This window comes from Asparagus officinalis, chromosome 7, assembly GCF_001876935.1.
Source record: "Asparagus officinalis chromosome 7, Aspof.V1, whole genome shotgun sequence".
Taxonomy (NCBI): Eukaryota; Viridiplantae; Streptophyta; class Magnoliopsida; order Asparagales; family Asparagaceae; genus Asparagus; species Asparagus officinalis.
Genome location: NC_033800.1, coordinates 71096435 through 71107896, shown reverse-complemented (window position 1 = coordinate 71107896; position 11462 = coordinate 71096435). Strand labels below are relative to the sequence as shown.

Below are 11462 nucleotides of genomic sequence, written 5' to 3'. Positions count from 1 at the left end.
TTTTGATAGCGTTACACATGCATTATGCCTTCTTACACGAAAGGCTTTATTCATGTACAGCCTCAACTAGTACAAACTAAACATATCTCAGCCTCATTACTCTCAACTTAATCAAGCCTCGGCTCTTCCCCTCGACTGAGAAGAGTGGGGAGCAAGCACAACCATCTCCTCTCCCCTGTTATACTTCAACATCCTCGCCTCCTCCCTCGAAACCCTGTAAGCATTCCTCAGCACTTCCTCAGGCAACCCCTTGAATACCGATGTTTTTCCGACGATGGGGCTGACCATTGCGTTGTCGTTGGTCTTTATAGCTACCCACTCGAAGTTTTCGCTTCTTGATTGGATCAAGAGCGCGAAGTTCTGGGGGACGACGATGAGCTGGTTTTGGCGGAGCTCGCCGTTGAAGGCAGTGTTGCCGCGGTCGTTGACGATCTGGAGCCGAGCGTTTCCTCTGGTGACGTACATTATGGAGTGGGCGTTCATGTTCCAGTGTGGGGCAACAAAGGCATTCTGGGGAGAGGAGGGGGCCGGGAATTGAAGAAATTAATTAGCACGTTAATTAATTGTATAAATCATCAGGAAACATTAATTCAGTAGCGCGCTTTTTTCTTACCCTGTGGAGGACACCCCTGACCGCGTTGAGCTGGAGATACCTGAGAAGGGGAAGCTTCTGGCTGTTGAGGGTGGTGGTCCTCCCTGCATTAGGATTGTATATGTCCGCACTGAGAAGGGGAAGCTTCTGGCTGTTGAGGGTGGTGGTCCTCCCTGCATTAGGATTGTATATGTCCGCACGCCTCGGATCATCGATGTTGCGCTTCACCCCCACCGAGCAGAAGGCCTGCTCAAGTCCGTTTGCCATCAGACGCCTCCTCTCCCTCTCTCTCTCCTCTTCCTCGTACTCCCTTTCTCTCTCCTCTCCCTCGCTCATTCCCTCTTCCCTTCTTGACGGCCTCACGATGTGGAAGCTTCCCTCGACCCTCACAATCTCCCCCCTGTCGTCGCTTCGTCCTCTCAGCTTCTCCGCTAGGTCCCTGCTTATGCCCATGGATTCGGCCAAACTTTCGGTGTCGAAACCGCTGAGGAGGTTAAAGTCGTCAGAGTCTTCTCTAGGCTCGACGCCTAAGTGTTGGCCTCTCCCCTTCCTTCCGGCGAGAAGGAATTCCTGATGAGAATTTTAAGAACTTGAATTAGAAAGTTGAGATTATTAACTGATTAGTTGAAGCTTTTCGCGTAATTAATCTTGTTAATTTCAGTCTCTTGTTAGTTAATTTGTAGAGTAAGTAAAGAGGCCAGGTGATTAATTAGTGAGGGGCTGATATATATGACATACATCCGTTCACCGCGAGAGAGCACGCATGAGAGGGCAATAATAGGCTACTTAATTGTCTACGAGTTTGTGCTTAATATATTACCCTGCGGTTGCTGTCGAGTTGGTTGGCATTGTTGCTTGTATCGAGAACCGTGAACGCAACGATGGGCTGTTCTCCATCGTTGTAGACCCAGTGAGCAACTCCTGCAGGGATTGCGATGATGTCACCCTCTCTGAAGTGGTCGACTCTCTGGTGCTGGTCTCTCTCCGACCGTCCTCGGCGGCCTTCTTCACGCGATGTCCTAGGGTCGCCTCGCTGGAAGGACTGGAACGATTCCGGGCATCCCGGCATCACATTGCCGAAAATACCCTTGCCTGCATGCATAAAAGCACGTAGTTAGGACTAAACTCAATATATCCGCAGATTCAAAAATTAAGCTTAGCCTGTTAGGTGTTGGTTAATGTTTGTTCAAATAAAATACCTTGGACAACGTAAGTGAGGGCATGAGCATTGTAGAATTTAGGCAAGACGAGGCCTCCAGGCTGAACAATACGGCGGTGTGCGGCTACCCCGGCGCACTCGAACTGCTCGTTGTCCTCGTCAAAGTACTCGGTGAGGCCTGCCTCAGACTCGACCCTCCGCCTCGGTTCCTGGGCGTTGAGCCTCTCGATCCGGCACCGGCTCTGAGACCCGAACCGGCGCTGGCTCCCGAATGGGCTCCTCCCTTGTTCCCCGAATTGGGCTAAAGAGACGTCGAACAAGAGGAGGAGAGAGAGGGAGAGGGAGAGCAAGTAACCCCTAGAGAATATTGCCATTACTAGCTACTCAGTGAGTATGTATGTATCTCTATTGCTCTGAGTGATGAAGGGAGAGGAGAAAGGGGGTGGGGTATTTATAGGCTTAAGGGAGGGGAGTTTGTTGAGGAAGAGGACAGTTTGCATGGAGTTGAGGGTTTGGGGAGCGTCCTCGTGTTGCCGCATTTGAGTTACTCGGTGGACTCGTGGCGCAGGAGTTGAGGATGAGTACAAAGTTAGGTACTCTCTTTTCAGAGCGATTTCTACTCTTTCTTTCTTTTCTTTTACTCTTGAATCGGATTAAATTCGTTGCACAAGTACTCATAAGAGCTGGCTGAGTGTTCCTATTAGAATTCAAAATTATAATGTTAAATTCTCACCACAGCTTCGAAGTACGATATTAGAGCAATTGATTCCTACTATTTATGAATTAATATTAGCTTTAAAAGTCGATGCTGCTACATGAATTTAAATTTCAGCCCATCAAAAGGGTAATCATGTTGTGCGCGGAAGCCAATTGTTGTGCTTCGAGGAACCAAACACAAACGCCGAGAGAGAAAGCCAAACAATGCAAAATAACGACACAAACACAAACAACCAATTTTACGTGGTTCGGCAATTTGCCTACGTCCACGGGGCAAGTAGGGGATGAGTTTTCACTAATAGAGAATGAGAGTACAAACTGAGATTACAAATCACTCAAAACAAGCCAACTAATCTCACCAACAAAGCTCTCAATCTCTCAAACAATAACCCTAACCAATAGCTTAGGAAGATCTCTCTTTTCTGTGCTCTAATAACCCAAAAAACAATCCCAAAGAAACCCTAAAACGTGTGTTTGAATTTATATCAAGCAGCAATCCCAAAGAGAACAGGAAACCACAATCAGGCCCAAACCCGACTTGCGGTCGACTCAAAATCGTCGTGATCGATCGGACAGAATGACATAAATCAAAAAAATACATTACAGGTGTTGTCCTTCTTATTTTGATGATGTTTAACAAACAATTTACAACTAATGTTGTTTGTCTAGTATTTGTGTTTTCTTATTTATTGTAGACAAACAACATATTGGAGGATGGATGGATTACGCCACAACGATCATATCCAATGGAGGTTGGCGGAATTGTGGAGTGAAGCCTACACAATTCAAAGTTAAAGATCAAGTTCAAGCTTCATCCGCAAGTGTACCAAGTCGAGCCTATTGAAGATCAAGATCTAGCTTGGGTAACTTAGTTTAGATGTTTATATTATGTGTGTTAAGTACTTTAAGCTGAATTATCTATACACACACATTTATTGGTTTCTTCGTGTGTGTGTGTATATATATATATATATATAATTGTGTTTTAGTATATATTGCATAGAATATGTAATTTTGTGAAAATATTATTTTCTTAGTTTTTGGACTTAACAATAATCATATACATATTTTATTAAGTCTATATAATCATTGTGTAAAGTTTCAAAACATGGTTTAGCCTAAATGTCAAAATTCACATGTTTACATTTTCGTGATTTGGAGTATTTTTGCAAAATGATGATTTTTCACAAATGGGAAATGTAATTTGGAAAATTCTTTTTGCAACATGTTTATTTACACGTTTATATACATTTCCCAAAGTTTCATAATTTTTGGACTTCATTTGTTATTTTTAACAATTTTCCAAAAGTCAAAAAATTTGTTTTCAAACCTGTTTTTCTATAGTGTCAGTTCGCGGTCGACCGCCACGGTTGACCGCCAAGAGGCCCACGGTCGACCGTGACGGTCGACCGTGATCCTTCCAGAGAGTTTCGCGGTCGACCGCCGCGGTCGACCGCCGCGGTCGACCGCCGCTTGTCCAGAACAGTTCTTCGTCTTTTTATTCTTCGCGGTCGACCGCGAATATTTTACGATCAAGCGCTGATATGACCGTTGGACTCCAACGGTTATTTTCTGAGTTGTTTTTCTGGGGGCTTTGTTGTCATTTTAGTGGGGTTTTTGCTGAAGTTTTGAGTGGGTATAAATACCCCATTGCCTTCAGCTCTCCACCTAACCATGAGAGTGTTTTAAACAAGTTTAAGAAAGTTTTTAACAAGGGTTTATGGTTGGTTTGAGTTTAGTTTAAAGCTGTTTTGGTTTTCACAAGTGGAGGAGATCATCTTCTTGTTTGGGCTTCAATCTCCATCTCTCCATCTTGTCATCTATTGAGAAGTTTTCTAAACTCTACTCTAGCTTTTATTTATTAATTATTTGTTAATTATCATTTCTATTAAAGCTAGTTTTATATTGAGTTTAGATTTGATTTTACTCATTGTTGCACACACCCACTTGAGCTTATTGTATTTGCATACATAGTATATTAGGGTTGTGAGAGATTGTAACTTTGAGTTGTGCTTAATTGAGTTCTCCCATTGTATGAGAGAACAAATCATTTATTATTACATTATGAGATTGTAAGGTTTTTGGTGAGCTAGAAAACCGAGTGTGTTGTGAAGTTTTCGGTGAACTAGAAAACCGAGTGTGAGGAGTGAACGTTGTTCGGTGAGCGTTGAAAACCGACACTGTGAGGTGTAAACGTTATTCGGGTGAACGTAGAAAATTAACCCGATTGTGATAGTGGATTTCTCCCCGGGAGAGGGGAGCGGAGACGTAGGACGGAAGGTCCGAACTCCGTGATCATATTGCTTGTTTGAGTTTGTCTTTGGCGTATTTGCTTTTGCATTTATCTTATATCGCCATTTGTGCATTGCTCATTTATTTCATCCACTATCTTGTTTAGATTATTGTTTCCCCTTGTGTTAGTTTATATATATCCTTGCATATATATTTTATCATATACGATATATCTTATTGTTCATATTGCTTATCCTAGCTTATATTTTTGTTGTATTTCATACTTGCTAGGATAACTTGTTAATTAATTTTAATTGGCATAAAATCGGATTAGATTAGCATAAGACCCTAATCACCCCCCCTCTAGGGTCCAACAACAGGGTCCATGGTCGACCGCACTTGACGTCGCGGTCGACTAGCCAGAAAACCGAAAACACCCTGTAGTAGTACACGTTTGCGGTCGACTGCGCTAAAGCTCGCGGTCGACCGGCAAGCACCCAAATGCCTATCTGCATCAAATTTCCTGATCTTCTCTAATGTTTTCACCGTTTTTATAATTCTTCACCTCAGCGAAGTTTACCCAAAACTGAGCCGATACCAACCAAACCAAATATCCCACTTGTTGCGTCTAGTACGAAGTAAAATAAATTCACGATAACGAACTCAATCCACAACAAGTCGACAACCCAAACGAGAATGCGAACAAACTCCAAATGTCGGTATCAACTCACCAAACTGGCTACATCATAAATGACTACCTACGTATCCTCTTGCCCAAGGAATCAAGTCTTCACGTAGTTCACCTAGCCTCCAAAGGCCCTCAATCCAATAGAAGAGTTCTTAACTCTTCATCAACAAATCTGTGACTAATAGCTCTCCTAATGGCCCCAAAGTGAAACAAACCAAACACCTTCACCTGAAGTGAACCAACGGCCATATCCAAATCCAAACTATGTCCACTAGCTGCACTCGAATCAACCAACTCATCATCTGCATCCACATCAATATGATCCCCAAACTGTGTCACCTCAACTGGAATCCCAAACGATGCAGTATGATCTGGAGTATGTAGAGTAATCTCCACCTAATGTGGAGTAGCATCACTCTCTACTTGCTGCAATATCCTAACGATCTGATCAACACTCTCTACCTACCGAGAGTCAAATGTGACATACCTGCTCAGAACAAAATCAGAAGCTAATACCTGATAATCAAACACTCCTCTGAATTCCAAATGTGCACTCGGATCAAATCTCACATCCTCGATGTGACTATATGCTGGGCGACCAAACATCCGAAGCAACCCAATATCTGAAGCAGCTTCACCAGATCCAAAATCTCTAAATACAGCAGTCAGCAACATATGACTAAGATGACCCAAATATGTTGAAGCCCGAACACCAAAACCAATCCTCGACATCAAACGTCGATCCTCCTCTAGTAAGGAACGATCCATTAAAACTGTCATCTCATCTCGTTGCCCCAATATTTCCTCTCCAGTGAAGTGTCTCAAATTGCCATGAGCTCGACACAAATGCAAAAAAAAACCCTTACCAAAAACAGAACGTCATGTTACCTTTCCGCCAATATACTTTCTCCACATGTTGTTGACTTCTAGGACTTTATACTAATAGGACTTGATTGCAACCCACAAATACCTAGAACAGTTCCCAACATAGGAAACCAAATATCGATTACCTCCCAATGATACCTCCTTGGAAGGCCTCCAAATATCTGAATGAACACCAACTAGAAGACCCTTTGCTCGATGAATAGAAGTGTCAAACTCCACCTCGGTCTTCTTGCTCATACCAATGTGCTCACAGGACTTCAATTTGTAGGTCAAAACACTCCTCTAAAATCCATGCATGACACCAATAATCGAATAACACATCCTCAACAAACGCCACAGTCTAGCCAAATCCAAAGAAGTCGTCATCTCTCTACCAATCACCGTGCTTCCAATCAAACTATACAAATTCTTCCTCCTGACACCCTTCATCACAATCATGGACCCAAATGTAACCTTCAGAGATGCATCCTCTAAGGTCACCCTATAGCATGCTGTCTTCAAAACTCCAAGTGAAATGATGTTCTTCTTCAACTAAGGAACGAACCTCACTTCATCCAACTCCCGAATCACTCTGTCACACATCCTAATACGAACTGTACTGATACCACTAATAGGGCATTCATCATCATTACCCATAAGCACGATATCCCATATTTCTAACTCCTGAAAGCTGGAGAACCAATCCCTCCTAGAGTAAATGTGGTAAGAAGCACTTGAATCCAACATCCACTCTGTAGAGTTGGCAACACAAACTGACGGTAGCGCAGGGCACGAATAGCCCGAAGAATTCGAATATGAATTGCCGTCACTAGCCTTGGCAACATTCACCTCTGAAGGTTGAATAGAATTCCTCTTATTCTTCCGGGCTCGATCAACCAACTTTGGGCATTCGGCTTTTCAATGTCCATCCTCTTTACAAAAGGCACATTGATTCCTATGAACTCTAGGATGTGCCCCTCTAGACTGCAACCTCCTAATTCGGTTTGGACTCTTTGCTCTTGAGACCAATGCCCCCGCCACTGGCTCAATTGAAGTCTCCTTATCCTTCTTCCGAAGTTGATAATTCACAAGTGCAGTGATGACCCCACTATATAAAATAGATGCTTTTTCATTAATCAGAGTAAGGACGAAAGTCTCATATTCCTCGTCAGACAAGGAACTAAACAACAACAACGCCTTATCTTCATCTTCAACCATAATATCTACATTCATCAAATCCGCAAGAAGCTTCATGTAGTGGTTCATATGATCACCAATGGAGGTTCCTTTCTTCAATTGGAAGCGGTAAAGCCTCCTCTTCAAATACAAGCGATTTTCCACACTCTTGGTCAAATACTTGCTCTCAAGGATCTTCCAAATCTTTTTTACTGAAGTTCCATTGATGACATCATATTTTAAATCTTGAGTTAAACAAGATCTAATCACACCACACGCCGTTCGATTCATCTTCTTCCAAACATTTTCCTCAATGTCGTCCGGTTTCCCATCTAACTCCAATGTATTTTCCCAAATTTTACGCGTTGAGCGCAACAAAGACTTCACATCTCCAAAGACCAAAACTGTTAGTGCCGTTAAATTTCTCCACGTCTATCTTCAAGAGTGAATACTCAAACTTTGGACGGTCTTCACGCGAGAAGTATCCTCCACAACTCCTTTTTTCTTGACCATCTTTCTCAAAGCACTAACAAACCAATACGGAACAAACAAAGAATAGATCCAAACTAAAAAAAGAGATATTTTTATACCTCCAATTGAAACCCTAATAAGAGTCTCCAAAAGATCTCAACCCACACGACGAAAACAAGATCCACAATAGTAAAAATCACACTTTTATCACCAACTAAAACCCTAGACGACCTTCCAAAGCGATCTACTCCTCCACCTAGCCCAAGTGTAGCCAAATCTCTGATACCACTTGTTGTGCGCGGAAGCTAATTGTTGTGCTTCGAGGAACCAAACACAAACACCGAGAGAGAAAGCCAAACAATGCAAAATAATGGTACAAACACAAACAACCAATTTTATGTGGTTTGGCAAGTTGCCTACGTCCACGGGGCAAGAAGGGGATGAGTTTTCGCTAATACATAATGAGAGTACAAACTGAGATTACAAATCACTCAAAACAAACCAACTAATCTCACTAACAAAGCTCTCAATCTCTCAAACAATAACTCTAACCAATAGCTCAGGAAGATCTCTCTTTTCTGTGCTCCAATAACCCCAAAAACAATCCCAAAGAAACCCTAAAACATGTGTTTGAATTTATATCAAACAATATCCCAAACAGAACAGGAAACCGCAATCAGGCCCAAACCCGACTGACGGTCGACCTTCGAAATCATCGTGGTCGACCGGATAGAACGGTAGAAATCAAAAAATGCATTACAGGGTCCGCAGTCGACCGCACTTAACGCCGCGGTCGACCGACCAGAAAACCGAAAAACACCATGTAGTCATGCATGTTTGCAGTCGACCGCGCCAAAGCTCGCGGTCGACCGACAAGCACCCAAATGTCTGTCTGCATCAAATTTCCTGATCTTCTCCAATGTTTTTGCCGTTTCTACAGATCAACCTGCATAGACATATTAGAATATATATAAACTTATATCCTCACTGCTAGTTTATAGTTTTGATGTAATGACATGGTCCTTAACATCAAGATAGAAAACAGTTGGATTGCGATAAAACTTGATAATGAGAGGTACACAAGAATACCACAATTTAATACTTGCCTACTAAATGAACAGGCCGGAATTCTGAAAGTTTGGCTTAAATTTACGATTTTCATTGGATTATTAATTCCTCCGCATGTGTATATATACTTCGCTTCTTCGAAATGAACTGGAATATTACCATAATTATACAATCTCACTCTTGTTATTGGTCGTATTCGATGTTAGACGGCCTCCAATTATGCAAAAATCCAAAATCGTGCTAGACTAAAGATGAGACTTCTTCACACTCTTAACGATGGTTTTTCTATGTGGGAAGAAATAAATAACTAGTAGGAAGCTTTACCAGGGACGTAAATTTCTGGGCATTGAGTAGCGATGTCGAGAAAATATGTTGAGGGTATTAACTGCCTCCCTGAGGATAGAATACAATACCCAAAAATGAATGGTGGATGATGTTCATTATCAAAGGATATAAGATTTAGTCTGTGAAAAGATGCCTTTAACCAGAACTTGAAACCGTGGGCATCGATAAAATCTTTTTAATATTTAATTAATTTAAATAACAAATATTTACAAAAAATAAAGCACAAGTGTGCAAACGGGAAAAACCCTACAAATATGACCTTCCTAGCTCGAAGTTTCAATTTATATGTTCTAACATGATAATATGCAGGGTAACCAAATACCTTGAGCTGGTCATAGTCATGTGCTGTCTCTCCCGACCGCATCTCCATAAGTCTTTCCCTCAATCGCAGATGAATGCAGCCTATTAATGAGGTGGCTCGCATATATAAGTGCCTCAGCCCAAAATATCCTCTCTAAACCACTCTGCGCTAATAAGCATCAGACCTTTTCTAGTAAAGACTAATTCAGCCTCTCTGTCACCTAATTCTGCTGCAGTGTATGACTAACTGTGAAGTACCTCTCTATGTCCTCGTCTCGAAAATTAATGTATTCATTACGGTATTCATTACAACTTCGGTCGTTATAATGAAAACAAAAAGATAGTCTTTTTATAAGACTTTTACACAATGAAAATGAAAAAAAATACAATTCTCGTCAAACAAACGCAGAGATCGTTTATCGGTCTTCTGCTTGCGTAGGATCTTTGCCTGTGCCGGGGTTTATCCGTGGACGACCGTCGATCTGGATCCGGTTGATGGAAAATTCGGCAGAGCTTCGCCTTCACCGAGGTAGTGTTTGATTTGAAGCGCTGAGATCGACAAAGCAAAATCAGGGCTCTTCTCGAGATTAAGACCAAGTCTAATCTCAAGGGACGGACGGACGAGGTTCAGATCCTTCGAATAGCTCCTTCTTTATGCCTAAGTTCGCCAGGATCTGATTTGCCTTCGCTGAAATTCGTGCTCCTTGACTCCTCAATCCAGCAGCACCTCCACGTCTTGATAATAACTCCACCCCTGAAAATGGAGGTCTTGGGTTCATATTTATAGGTCTCGGATGCGGTTATTTGGATGAGAACAAGTGATTTGGTCTTATCTTCAGTTAATAACTGATTAACCACGTTTGGGGATGATATCTAGGCAGTTATGAACCTCTGGAACAGAAGAAACCGATCGAAACAGCCTAAAAACGTGTTTTGGAGGTTACGGGCAGTTCTAGGCGCGAGACGGACTGATCCGACCCGCGTGGGTGCGGGTCGGATGGATCCGACCCGCCGCCGCGCGGGTCGGATTGAGACATCTTCGGTATTTTGGTCATAACTCTTTCGTACGACCTCCGATTAGGCTGATTCAAGATGCGTTGGAAAGATGACGAAGAGATCTACAACGTTTATGTTTTGAGATTTTTCAGATTCAAATCGCAACATAGTCAAAACTTCACTTTTTTGCGTGGTTACTGTAGCACCCAGTCCGCCCCGCGGTTACTGTAGCACACAGTCCGACCCGTGGTTATTGTAGCACCCAGTCCGACCCCGCATACTGTTGCACCTAATCTGACCCGTGGTTACTGTAGCACCCCTAGCCGACCCGTGTTACTGTAGCAACTCATCCGACCGTGGTTACTGTAGCACTCTAGTCCGACCGTGGTTACTGTAGAACTCTAGTCCGACCCGCGGTTACTGTAGCAGCCTTAACTCACTCATCCGACCTCGGAATGAGGCGATTCAAGATGCGTTGGAAAGCCGACGAGGAGATATACAGGCTCCCATAATTGAACCATATGTGGAATAAATGAGACACGAGGGGTGCTCCATCTTTTGTAAACGACGCGGGGCTCCCGATCAGCTCTCGTTTCTGTTATTCCGAAGTTCCGTTGCTTCGTTGTCGGCGTCAGATAATCCTCTTAGACTCGGATAACGATGTTCGTCGTCTTCTCTCTGTCTCGAGCTGTGTGTGGATACCTATAGGCATTTTTAGACGCCTACAGATACCCCCTCCAAAGTATTTCAGACTCTTTCTTTTATAGAGGAGTCTGGAATGCTTTGGATAAGATAGGTCATCTCCTCAATTTCATAGAGTGACCTTGAACTACCTCAATTCTTAACTTCTTCAG

General features: G+C 42.7%; 1 protein-coding gene across 1 annotated transcript; it reads right to left on the bottom strand.

Moving 5' to 3' along the window:
* LOC109847322 (glutelin type-A 1-like) lies at positions 112 to 2125 on the bottom strand. The gene is made up of 4 exons (XM_020416559.1): positions 1792 to 2125; positions 1413 to 1684; positions 614 to 1162; positions 112 to 510 (listed from the first exon to the last, which is right to left on the bottom strand). Exons 1-4 carry the CDS (start codon positions 2123 to 2125, stop codon positions 112 to 114), a joined length of 1554 nt encoding a protein of 517 aa, XP_020272148.1.